The 14,038-nt window shown below is 32.0% G+C and overlaps 1 protein-coding gene across 1 annotated transcript; it reads right to left on the reverse strand.

Annotated features, from left to right (window-relative positions):
- Positions 1-4,745: 4,745 nt before the first annotated feature.
- Positions 4,746-7,697, reverse strand: LOC128159966 (uncharacterized). Its single transcript, XM_052823200.1, has 3 exons — positions 7,604-7,697; positions 5,829-6,042; positions 4,746-5,350 (listed from the first exon to the last, which is right to left on the reverse strand). Exons 2-3 carry the CDS (start codon positions 6,001-6,003, stop codon positions 4,905-4,907), a joined length of 621 nt encoding a protein of 206 aa, XP_052679160.1. The 5' UTR covers positions 6,004-6,042; positions 7,604-7,697; the 3' UTR covers positions 4,746-4,904.
- Between the last annotated feature and the right edge of the window lie 6,341 nt (positions 7,698-14,038).

A 14,038-nucleotide genomic window follows, 5' to 3' on the forward strand; every position in this document is an offset into this window, starting at 1 on the left:
GGAAGGTTTTTTTTATAAATTTACTAGAAAATTGAAATGGAGTGCACACACACACACACACACATACATACATACATACATACATACATACATACATACATACATACACACATACACACATACGAACACACACACGCATGGTAGCGATGCTATATCCCCTTCGCAACAAGTTGCGCGAGGGGTAACTAGAATGAGGACTAAATTGAGAAACTAGTATTAAGGTAAATTTAAGATCAATAATGTTTGCTGCGATAAAAAGAGGGGGGGGGGGGGGGGCTGAATATGCTATGAACCTAATGGCTAGATCTAACTTTGCAAAAAAAAGTGTGGGGGGCTAAGCCTTCCTGCCCCCCCCCCCCCTCCCCCGTATCTGTATCAGATTAAATTATATTTTAATTTTGTAGTATCTAATCATTCCTCATATGTGCATTTTACACGCCTTATTCAACCATCTTCTTTGAAATATCCACAGCAGGAGGGGGGATATTCTGAATGCATGAATCTAATGTTCATAAATCCCTCCACCTTGTAGGGGGTTTAGGCCCTAGGGAGAGCCAATATGACCATAAAGTGAAACTGTATTAAATCGTTCTCCCTCTTTCCAAAATGGGGGGGGGGATGAACTAATTGCATGAGTGTGATGATCATAAAGCCCTTCAACAAAATTTTAAAAGTCTTGTCCTCTGCATGAGGGGATCATGCCCTAGGGTGGGACTAATATGACAATAGGAAAATGTATTAAATCGAAGAAAATCTTCTCTTCCTCCACAGCAGTGGAAAATAAACTAAATGAATGGTAATGATTTTCATGAAACCCTCTACCCAAGTTTTGAAATTAATGACCCCTAGGTCAGAGGTTTGGGACCCTTGTGTAGGACCAATATGGCCACATAGTAAATATGCATTGAATTTTTAACCGGGTTTTCCAACGGAAAAAATCCGGTTATTGAAATGGTGAAAATAGCGGGTGGGCGGCTGCCAAAAGGGTAGCCCCATTGTACGGATAACTCCTTCTACAGTTTTCAAGATAGGAAGTTGTTCTTTTGCAGATCAATTGTACATATATCAGAGGTGTGCATATTACTAGGATTGTGATTTTTTATGAAAAAAATACAAGCCTTTGAACATCTTTTTGACAAAATATTGCATATAGGGTACCCTTATTGTACGGATAACTCCTCTTACAGTTTTCAAGATAAGCATTTGTTCTTTTGCAGATCAATTGTACGTATATTAAAAGTGTGCATATTTCTAGGATTTTGATTTCTGATAATTTATGAAAAAGTACCAGCATTTTTTGGCAAATATTGCATATGGATACTCCATTTCACTGGATACTGTAGGTAGTGTTTATCAATTCAGGATTGACATGGATTATGGATACAGTTCACATAAACGAAAACCCGGTTTGCTGTCACATTGACAGCTTTTCAATTGTATATTCTTTCCTTCTATATTTTCATAGTCGTGGTAGATAAACTGAATGCATTGTTACATGTAATATGTTCTTAGATTATGAAATTCACTGTCAATTATGCAAGAATCGAGGCCTTTCTGGGGAGGGGGCCGTATAATAAACATGTAATTTTATAAGGTCATTGGATTACTCGGGTCATTTTCCTTTGCATTGTTTGGTTGTAGAAAGTAACTGTATGCATGTTGTGTGCAGAATAAATATTATTGAACATGAAAAAAGATTTACCATTGTAGGCCCATAGGTCTCTTTTTACCAATCTGATATTCTTCCAATTCTGCCCCCCCCCCCCTCGCTTTTTGTAAATAAATGCTTATCAAACATAAATTTGGATTAGGGTGAAGGATCCAATATGAAGCTTAAAATGCAACAAATGAGACCTTCCGACTGGACAATGTAAAGATTATGATACTCATGCGACCGTCATTGACTATAAGCTTCTTATATTTGTTAGTTATTGTTGTTTGTTGTTGTTAATTATGACATCATTTTAATTCATAAATATGAACTTTGGGACAAGGCAATCAATAATACGACATTTAAACCTTCATCACTCAAACATCATGATATATAGCTTCCATTAAAGCGCTTCCATCATTAATTTTAATAATCAAATGTGAGTTATAATACGCCGATGGCCAAAAAGGTAGTGATGAGGCAGGTCATAAAATGCAACATTTGTATGTGTTATTTCCTAAACAATGTATAAAAGAACAGTATTGTTTCATTTGGTCGCATTAAAGTACGCACTACTCCATGTTCTTTTAATTTAAAGAATCTTCATAAAGATTTGATCACAGAAATTTGCTCAGTCAATTTCAGTATTTTCAAAATGCCTTATTCCGTTTTAGATTTAAACAATTGCTGGGCAGAACGAAAAAAAATCGTTCTTTCAACACTAGCTGTCTTTTTGAGAAGTTTTAACAATTAAACAATTGCTGGGCAGAACGTCTTTTTGAGAAGTTTTTTAAAAATATTTTAATTAGTTTACACACAAACACAATCATAAATGACATGCATGTACGAGTTCGTCTTTTGTGCTTGTGACAATTTCAATAATCAGTGTAATCAATCAATTGATAAAAAATATCATTTAAATGAACTTTTAGAATTTTTAGTTTTTTAATTTTATTTTAGAAATGCGACAAATACATGTTGTGTGTTTCTTCAAGCTCTTTATAGAATCTAGGCTTTTTACTTAATTGAAGTATATTGGATTTCATATATTGATTCAAATTGCATATTAATGAGCATAAACATTTAATCAGATCAGACATGATATCACAAACGCTAAAATATGTTTGCTTAAAAGCGATGCACTTCATCGCAATTTCATTGAAAACGTTAACTAACTTAATCCAATTAAACAAATAGAGGTGAATGAGAAGGAATGGGTACATTTCTAGATGACACGCGAAAACCTTACGAAAATCCTCCAAAAATTGCTCACTTATAACTTCTTATCTTAGTGTTTTTTACTACGAAGTCAACAATGTGGACAAGGTGTCAAAATAGTTTTGAATTTCTAAAGGTTCTTAGAAACTCTGATTAGAGAGAATTTCAAAAGAAAAAATATGTTGTTTTGTGGATTTTGTAGCAATTTAGAGTTGTTCAGGGAATTATTACTTAAGACATAAAAAAGTACTTCGAAGAAACTTTGGGTTCTAGCTCTTTAGATCTTTTAATTTTTTTAAAAAAATTTCATTGTCACCAAAAAGAACAACTCGCCGCTTTCATTTGTCTTATTGATTGATTGCTTTATATCATTTCAATACCAAACGTTGTTAAATATGTATACATTTTCACTTTTCATTCTCATATAATGAAATAAAGTAATTTTAGAACTGTGTTTGATCTTTTCATCATGTCATGATCATATTGATTATCAATTTTTTTAGCATAAAAGAACTGTATCAGCATTTAAACATTATTTTTATCATATTTCAGTGTTTTGTGAAAATAAACATAAGAGGAATATAAAAAAAATTGTAGCAAAAGTTCAAGGATCCCTATGTGCATATTTTTAAAACAGAGATTATTCTTTTTTTACTGTGACATTGACCTAGTCAACTAGATCTTTAAATAGTCTTACTATAAATCAGAGTATATTGCAAATAAGTCATTATAATCTTTTTACTCCATTTAGTTTATGCTATACCGGTCAGTCTCTGTCTAACGAGGAGTGGGTGTGAACAGAACTGGCATCGGAAAAGCTGACTACATAGAGTATGTTAGTTCCTGGAGTGTACATGCATGATATATTGGAGAAAATAGGTAAAGTAGGTGCATAAATGTGAATAGTTGCAAATATTTTTGTTTTGAATGAAGGAATTCATTACTATGGAATCATATAAATTTGCGGGGACCAGTTTTCGTGGATTGCGAGTTTTGCTTATTCAGGGGGATATATTTTTGTCATGTGACGGCTATGATATTTTAAAAGAATGGTAACACGTTCTAACTTTGCTTTCGTTGTTAGGAAGGACTACCAACACATACCAAGAAATTGAGCCATCATAAAGGACTATATATAATATGGGCCTAAAATGGCCCCTTAAAATAAACATCATCATTTACTTTAATTCTTTGTTTTCTTTTTACAGATATATATGTGATGTTTTTACATTGTGTTCATTTTGATTCAAGTACCCACAATTTAGAAATATGATATCATAAAGACAAGCTTTTCTCGCCATTTTTACAATTTTAGCATAATACAGCTTGTTTCCAAGCAGTTTTTCTTTCAGAAAACATACAGCGCATGCTTGAACAAACAAAATATTTTAATTAGAGATGTAACTAGCCAACACTAAAAACTGACCAAAAAATGTCCTTTTTAAGCATGCGCTCTTTATTTCCCATTCGTTAAAAGATAAGAAAAATGTCAATTTTTAATTTATTTTGATTGAATTATAGAAATAGCGACACTTCTGACGTCATATACTGCAAATGAGAGCAAATAAATCAAATAAATGGGTGAAAAATATATTGTTTATCAACTCTTCTAAGAAATAACATACAATTTATTGTTCCCAAAACACTTTAAAAATGGCGAAATATGGGGCCAAATTCAACTCATATCATATATAGTTCTTTAAAGATTCCACAGTATTTACCTATTATTACAGAACCAGCCAGAGTAAATAATGTGTTTAGGATGGATTACACCGTATATCTATTCAGGTGACGATGTAATCATTCACACCACTTTAATTTGTGAATTGTGTGTTGCGCCTGTTTATAATAAGATTACAAATCAATGAAATATACATTATCATAGCACATTGTTTTATAATTAAAACACAATTGTAAAAAAAGGCAAACAGACTAGAAGGATTCAATGTTTTTGTAATTGTTTGTTCTGATCTTTAGGTATAATTTCCTTTAAAATGTTTAATAACATATCTTACAGTGTTTCTCATTCTTTTTCTTAATTGGATTTCTCAAACATTTGCAGCAAATCTGTTTGAGAAGCTGAGTCTAAAAATAATAAAATGAAAATAATGTGTACAGCTCTCTGCAAAAGTCCAGCCCAACTATTTTCAAAAAAGTACGATTTTACCCCCTCATATAGGAATAAAGGTAGGTAAAGTAAATGTGTCCCAATATTTACAGGCGTGTAGCATATTAAAATTAAAATATCATACAATTCATAAATAACAATTTCGACTACTGATCTATAAATACATTTAACAGGCATAAATATTATCATTGCTAGGGTGTAAATGATTTCCCACATAGCCAAACATAAGTCGTGACACGGAGGATACAATACACAGCGCACAAATCCAACTGGACTTTGGAGATCTACGAGAAGAAATATTATCACCAAAACAGTGGCAAACAATTTGCTCCTCTCAGCGTAGTTTGGAAAATCTATTAATGAATAGAAGAAAACATTTTTATAATTTAGATCGTATGGTCATAAATCTGTTATCTTCGTATCGAAGGAGCTTGAATAGGAAGCATGCAATATACTATTTATATGTTTAATAGATTTATAGTTTTATAAAAATCGTTTAAGAGTCTGCACACAATCCCTTTAATCGTGCTATTGAGTATCATTTTTAGCAAAGGTATTTTTCTTTGCCATAGTATCTCACTTAGAATCGCTAGTATATCGACTGTACACTCGATATTCTAATAGTATTTGACGATCAATCACTTACTAACGTTCAATTGTTAAATTCCAGAAAGTTTACCAATCAGTTTACTTGATTTATCCGTATGACAAATTGTAATTAATCTAAAGAAAATCCGCTTTGCAACAGACACAAAAAATGAAAAATATGTGATTCCAGGATATATGTAGATAAATAAAATTTTCAGATCTGAATAACAATTTAGACCGTACCATTTTCATTGGAAGATGCGAGTTTGACAGGTTTGTATGATGCGATGTTTCCTCTGCATAATGGACAAGTCCTGTTTCTCCACGCAGAGATACATTTATAACAGAAAATGGGTCTACATGGTACGCAGAAATGTGGGTTAGAGGTTTCCTCGTAACAAATTGGACAGGAAGGCATGTCAATGATTGTATATCTCAATTTGTTTCCTGCAACCCCCTGTAAACAAAGTTCAAATGACAAGCGTTCTTTGCAATGTATTTACAAACATAAATATTGTAACTTGTTTATTAATTTTACAAATGTTAAGAATCAAGTTCTGATATCTTTCGTTGGCACGGATGTTAGCGCAAAGGAGTCTTCAATGTGGAAAAAAGTCGGAGTGCCCGGAAAAACTCATGTGTCCCAGCTGGCAATGACCATACCCTCTTATATACTGCTAATGTCAATCAAAGGAATCGGTCTTGGGTTGCAGCAATGATGAGCGAGTGCATTACCACTTAGCTTCTTGGATAACTGTTTTACAGCAACATTAACAAACACAACAAATAACCCCATCCCTCCAAAATGTTGTCATTGCATTTAATTTGCAAAGTTAGAAGTTCTAGTTGTTAAACATTACATCAAAATGTGAACTGTGTTTATTGTTATCGGACTGAAAAAAAACCTCGATAGACAAGATGACATATTTTGGGGAAGTTATACTTATTTTTGTTTTTATTAAACTGAAAATAAGACTATTGTTGCGAATGCCTCTGTTAAAACTTTGCTAAATGGAAACTAAAGTAAAAATTTCCTTTATCATCATTACTCAGCTCATGTTTCCACTAAGCAAAAGGAAATGAATCTGGTTACATAATCATACCTGGCAAATAAAGTAATTGCTGCGTCCCTTTAACCAGACTTTAATCGATTGCGTTTATAAGCGACTCAGTAACGGCCATCAAGAGAAGAATGTGCACCAACGTGTTAAGTAAAGCAGTTCAGTAAAAAAAATCCTAAATAGATAATGCTATACCTTTTGGGCTTTAAGATAAGTAGTTTGAGACTAAAAGCACTTAAACATCAAAATTATAAGTTGAGGTATTTGTGTTTGTTATACACTTAATTTAGTGTTGATAATCTGTTGAAGATATAATGTAATTAAAAGATTTATTCTACATTTCTAATTACTTTTTTAGACAAGTCATAGTTTTGCTAGTTCTTCTGCGGGGTTACACGAGACAAGCAGATCTCTGCTGGTCTATATATGTGTATAATGTATTTTTATTGTGTCAATATGTATTTTGGCAAATCTAATTTGAATTTTGATATTTGAACAAGTTAAAAGAGTCTTTTTTTATTTTAAAATCTAAAATTGTGCTGCACACTGCATATAACATATTTCTTTTAATAAAGTCAAATAGTGACAGTGATATTTGTAGTAAATTAAACGGTTCATTGTAACAAAAACCATTCAAAGATAAACACGTTTAAAGAGAAACAAATAAACAATTGAAAGTAACTTTCAATTTGGATCTGCTGGTAATATATTTAGAATAGAAAACGAAATCAAACTCACGAAATGTTTAAAATAAAATACATATGTTATAATTTTGAAGTTGCTAGGAAACAGCTTTAAACAAAACACGGTCAGAATATATAAACAATCAAGAAAGACAACTAAATCGAAAAAATAAATCGAAATGATATTGATGTTCAAATATGTTCAAGATTAATTAAAAACCTTACAAAGTTCGTTGAACACTTCCTCCCTTTTCCAAAAAAATCTTTACATTACCTTTCGTGCAGACACAACGTATTTTGAACCGAAAGTAAAGCTTCCTCTTTGTTTCGTTTTTTTGGTAGGACCCCTTATGTGCTTACGTGAAGAGGTTGTGGATAGGTTTTATTTTCGGAAAGTGGCATTTAAACCATTATCGTGAATGGTTTACTGCAATGCTTTGATTTTATTTAGTCAAACAAATTGTATATTGACATATAACAATAAAAGTATTATTTCATTAATCGTTCTTCTTCAGGGAAGACGCATAATCTTTAAAAGTCCTTTGTGAATGCATAATACAATAACCCATTCAAAGTCTTATTAATTGGACCTTAGAAAATGCCAGAACACATTTGGCGGCCAAAATTTCGTTAAGTTTTCATTCTATTTGTAACGTATAAGAAAGATTGTATTAAACGTTAACTCATATTAAATCAAAGTACTGAGAGTACTGAAAGACGGGGTCTTGAAAGTTTGAATTTGTAATTGTCCTGGATTTCCTCGAATATGCTTCCAAAATTTATGAGTTTGAATTATGTGTTACAATCTATGTTAATTCGGCTTTTTTGCAATTGTCTGATACTTTGTCTAAAGAAGATGGGGGAATAAGATGGCGCAAATTCCCATTCGGTTAAGTGGTGAAATACAATTTTGAATTTATTTTTCCCCAATTAAATCTATTCAAATATATTATACTACAACTTTGCAAAAGCATAATTTCTAACAATAGTCAGTTTTTAATTTATTTAACAAAAAATAAGAAAAAAAATATTGTCGGAAATTTTGGTGGTATCGAACCCGTAACATAAAAACCCTAGATATATAAGGTTAGCTTATGCCAGGTACTCTAACCACTGAGCCATTTCAGACACAACAAAGTGTGCTTTGTAAATATTATGTGTGACTAAGGACACGAACTACCCGACTTGTATTATTTTTTCAAAACGTTCAATTGTTGGGATAAAAAATGATATTTTTTTAGTATAGTGGGTCATCTCTCCACGTTTTTGTTGATTGTTTTCCACTAGACCTTAGTTAGACTATGAGAAACGTATGGAGCACAGACCCACTCTATAAAAGAAAATGCCTTGAAGTTCTAAAAAATGACAGTATTTGCAGGTTTTGATACGTATACGCCTGTTTGAGTCAATATATTCCAAGTATTGAACATACCTTTAGGTTAAAAATCAATGATTCATTAAATATATGGTGTTTTAAATGATTTTTAAAAAACCCATCAGATTTATTGATACTTTAAATTTTCAGTAGCCTGTCCGACCGCGTATGGGCATTTTACATGCCTTATCCACCCATCTTCTTTTACTCTATCCTGGTCTTCATTATTGTAGAAAATTGACACAACAGTATATTATGTGAAATAAGACCCCAAGGAAAAATTTTAAAAATTACTACTAACCGGGAAAATCAAACAACTATATCAAAATAGAAAATTTTAATCATTAAATTTATTCAATTTTGTGATCCAAGGGAAAATCCACAAGTCGGACGGTATCTGTAATAAAAGCTTTATGAAAACCCCGAAAACTCTAAAACTGCTGAATTAACAAACAAAGTGAACATTTGTATACCGATAACAAACACAGGCACCTGGCGTTAGAAATATTTTTTTTTACAATAAGATTCCAAGAACTTTGACAATAAAAAGATTTGTCACGGTCGCCATTTTGATTTTTAAGACCGACTTATTTGACACGATTTTCTTCATTTGCGATTCATGCAAAATTAATAGGTAAAAATGAATCCGTTCGCAACTTACTATTTTTTTGTGTAAACTCGTGCCTCACCTACACGAATTACGATACAACCGTTCCTTTCATTAAAAATCATACCCCGAAAATCAGAGACATAAATAACAGTGATTGTCAACTCCGCCATTAGCGTGTAAATGTTACGGGACCAACCTTACTTTGAGAACTACAAGTGCAACAGCAATCTTGTATAGTAAACATGAACCTGTAAATATTTTAGGCATGTTTTATTTATGAAAAATTTACAAAAACTCTTTCTTTAGTTTTTAAATTACCTTTTTAAAACTTATCGACTTTTCACAAAGTAATAGTATTGCATTACTTTACTCATGTAATGCATTACTTCAAGAAAATTTAGTAATGGTAATGGTAATTTAATACCCTAATTCATGAAGTAATGGTAATGTAATGCATTATTTTACAATGTAATTCACCCTAAGCCTGATTCCAACTAAGCCGGAAAACATGAACATTTAACTTGGTTCTTCAATCGATAAGATTGTATATATTATATGATGTATAAGGCTTCCAAAATGTATAATCTATTATACATTTTGCTTAGAATGCATTGTTTAAAATTTAAATTCAGTTTAATCAACTAAAGAGCCAACGAACGAGAAGGAAAATTCAGACTTGTTTTTATTTTCTTTGTACACAATTCTTTTAGAGACGAACAGCAGTCATACCGCAAGTAGACTGGAAACCAATGAAACACCTATTTAATTTGTAAAACATCTGTGTATAACCCGTCACGATTTAAACTTCGGCTTGCGCATGAAGTTTGGTAGTACTAAGGTGAAAGATTGTCAAAATAAAAAATTCACAACCTTTCAAAAATGGCACATTGCGTTTGGGAACTTTAATTTCGATTCCACCATCAACCTCTTCTATTGATAAGTGAGCTCGTACACCAACTGAATCGTCAACGGCGCTGTGCATTCCACATTTGAACCCGAGCAAGAATATTTTGATCAATAAAACTATTTGTTTAAGTCCTCTGTGTATAAACAAAATTCTATTTAGAAAATAAACAACTTTAATGCGTGTTTTTATAATACATATTTACTGAAATGCATGAAAAATTTCTGCACTATTTTCTTACGCGTAGAGTCAATTCATGTGTTCTACGCGTGCCTTCCGGTTTGAGACCTCAGCTGACAGTAAACCAATAGACAGGGTCACGTGACCCAGTCTAAAAACTAGGAACTTCATTATCGAATCAACTTTTATCTTTATATCAAAATAAATAATTAGTATAAAATAGACATTCTCCGTGTGAGCGATTTACCAAATGATTTAGAATTTTATTATGTCATTATGTCATTTCATTTTTGTGTTATTGTGCTGTGTCATTTACGACACGTTATGTAATTGTTAAAACATTTCAATGCCCATAATACAGGGGTGGGAGCTTTTCTTATTTTTTCTGTTTTTGGAGGTGGGGATGCTGGGTGTGGCTGTAAACTGAACATGTATTTTTAAAGTCACTTGTGTCACTTGGATAACCTGTTGCCGTTATATTTTAGAAAATCTACTTTGATTTAACGTGCATTGTTTACTTGTAAAAACAAACTGTGCAGTATAAATAAAACTGCATATGAGAATAGTTTGACCATCAAACATTGCAGGTCCTTTCATACCAAAATTTTACAAACTGAGCTTTTTCCGACCCTCCCTCCCCTCCCCTCTCCCTTTTTGTGAATAAATATTTCTTTAAACCTCAGATTAAGATTATGGATAAGACTCTAAAATAAAGCCTATTATGCAAAAACGATACCCTCTGACTAGTCGGTCTAAATGCTATGGTACTCAAGTGACCGTATTATAATAATGCCTTATTTCTGTTAGTTGTTGTTCTTAACTGTTGCTAAATATGACGTCACTTTTATTCATAAAAAAATTTGGACACGGCAATCAATAATGCCACATTTCGTCCTTCATCAATCAAACATCATGATATAAAGCCTCTATTTAAACGCTTCTAGTATGAATTTTCATCAGAGAGTTATACTACGCCAATGGCTATTGGGTTGTCGATGAGGCTTGTCATCATATGTATCATTTGCAACTGTGTTACTTATCGATACAAAGTATAAAACAGCAGTACTAATTAATCATCGTCATAAAAGTATCCATTGCTCCATTTACTTGTAAGCTCTAACAGTTTTTTATTACTAGCCGTCATAAAGATTTGGTTTTAAATAATTGTTAAGCTAATTTGAGTATTTTCAAAATGACTTATTCTATTTTAGATTTATACGTTTGCCAAGCAAAATGAAATTTTTCGCTCTTTTAACTCTAGCTGTCTTTCTGTTGGGGCAGTAGTTTTTATGTTAAAATCATTTTACACAGAAACAGAACCCTAAATGACATGCGTGGACGATTCCAACTTAAGATCAATTCTACGTAAGAATCAAATGTTTATAAAAGGGTCTGGCCACGCATAGTCACCAATTTTCCTTATATTTCATACATGGACACACCTAGGTGTAAAACGCAAAAAAACCACTAAAAGTTGGTTGCTATGGGTAACCGTTGCCATGGTAATCGAGGCTAAAGATGGGAAAATAGCAAAACTTACCTACTTTGAAGCCATATAAGAAGGTTTTGCCCACTAATGCAAACTATCAAAGACATAAAACAGCCTTTTTCCTATTTTTAATTATTTAATTATATAAAAAAATTGATGGAGAAACCAATACTTTTAAAATGTTACCATGGAAACCGATACAAATTTTTGAAATCAGTTTTCTGCGGTTTTTTAATAAGCCCAAATGGGAAACTGTTAAATTTTTACATCCATTTAAATGTTTATGCAATATACATTTTATCATGAAAATTGACATCCGTTGCTATGGCAACAAGGCCAAATATTAAGAAAAACTAAGAAATTTAAGATTATTTTGATATGCTTTCATTCCTGATTTTAGATTTTTTTTGCAATTGTTTTAGTTGGAACAGGTAAAAATATATCTAAATTTTCATTATACACCACAAAAACCTTTGTAATGCAACAGAGAAGTGTTGTTGCTATGGAAAATTAAGTTGCGTAAAAAATCACACAGAAATTCTTACTTTTTGAAAAGTCCATAGCAACGGCAGTTATTTTTAGAAAATTTCAGAATTTTTTAAAGTGTCATTAAAGTAAAGGACATACTTTATTTTTTCTCACCATTTGATTTTATATATTTATTCATTATATCTGAATAATATCCATTTAAAAATGCCTAAAAATATTATAATTTTCCTTATTCTTAAGTTTGTTACCATAGCAACGGTTCTCAATTTTCATATTTAAATTTTTAATTGCACAATCATAATAGTGTTTACCAAAAAATCCAATATTTGCACTTTTTATTCAAACTAGATGAAGAAAACATATTTCAAAATTTCTGTTTAGTAACCATGGAAACGCTCTAAAAATATGCGTTTCTCCATGATTTTTTTTTGTTTCATTTGAAAAATGACAACTATTTTCAATAATACATTCTACCCTGGAAACCCCAAGTTTTGCACATTACTCACAATATGTTGTCAAATAAGCATTAAAATGCCATTTTTACATCTTTACCCTCGGTTACCATGGCAACGGGACCACATAGCAACAAACAAATGGTGTTAGGCTTTTTTACTCACCAAAGCCTATCAAATTGTCAAGTATGAAGAAAATCCGTGACTATGCGTGGCCACCGAATTTTGATTCTTACATGGAATTGATCTTAAAAGTGTTATCAATCAATAAAATGATTAAGATAAAGTTAATGAATTTTAAGTAACTGAGTGTTTATTTTATAAATGTGGCAACGTGTTGTCTGTTTATTCTGGCTCTTTCTAGATTCTAGTCTTTTTACCAAATAAAATTAATTGGGTCTCATTTACATTGTATAATAATGTGCATTATAAGTTCAAACATTTCCGACATTGAATAACAAAACATGTGGAACATTGTACTCGATTTAATATACGCTTAAGATACGCTTAAAATTCTGTTAAAAAGCAATGCGTTTCATTGTTGATTTATTGAAAACTTTACCTTATTCAAACAAATATAAGTATAGTGAATAAGAAGGAAGGAATACAGGCCTATATTGAAGGCGAACATTTTTAGTAAACTTGCCTAGAATTTTTCAGTTATAACTTTTTACCTGAAAATATGTCGCAATTGTTTTGATCTTCTAAATGTTTTGTATACTTTGATTAAAGAAACAATTTCCTTTAGAATATTTTTTGTGGATTTTGTAACAGTTTTGAGTTGACCAAGGATTTTTTTTCAAGACATAAAAAGTTTTTTTGGAAAGTTTGGTTTCTAGCATTTTGGACATCACAATGCATTCGATGCGCTTGACCTCTGCAGCGGGAATAGCAGCACAGGCCTGGCAGGGTTATTTTTGAAATACATTAACAACTGAAAGATTTTTCTTAAATTGTAAGACTTCGGTTTAAAAGGAAATTGAATTTTAAAACTGAACTTTATTTATTTTACAACGATTGATTAGCAAGTTCTACAAGTTATATTTATATCTCTCGTTGGCACGGATGTTAGCGCGAGGGGGTCATTGGTGTGGGAAGAAGCCGGAGTACCCGGAGAGAACCCACGTGTCCAAGCGGGCGACAACCATACCCTATCACATACCACCACTGTCGATCACGGGGATCGAACTCGGGTCGCAGCGGTGACAAG

The sequence above is a fragment of the Crassostrea angulata genome, chromosome 8, assembly GCF_025612915.1.
Source record: "Crassostrea angulata isolate pt1a10 chromosome 8, ASM2561291v2, whole genome shotgun sequence".
In the NCBI taxonomy this organism is placed as follows: Eukaryota; Metazoa; Mollusca; class Bivalvia; order Ostreida; family Ostreidae; genus Magallana; species Magallana angulata.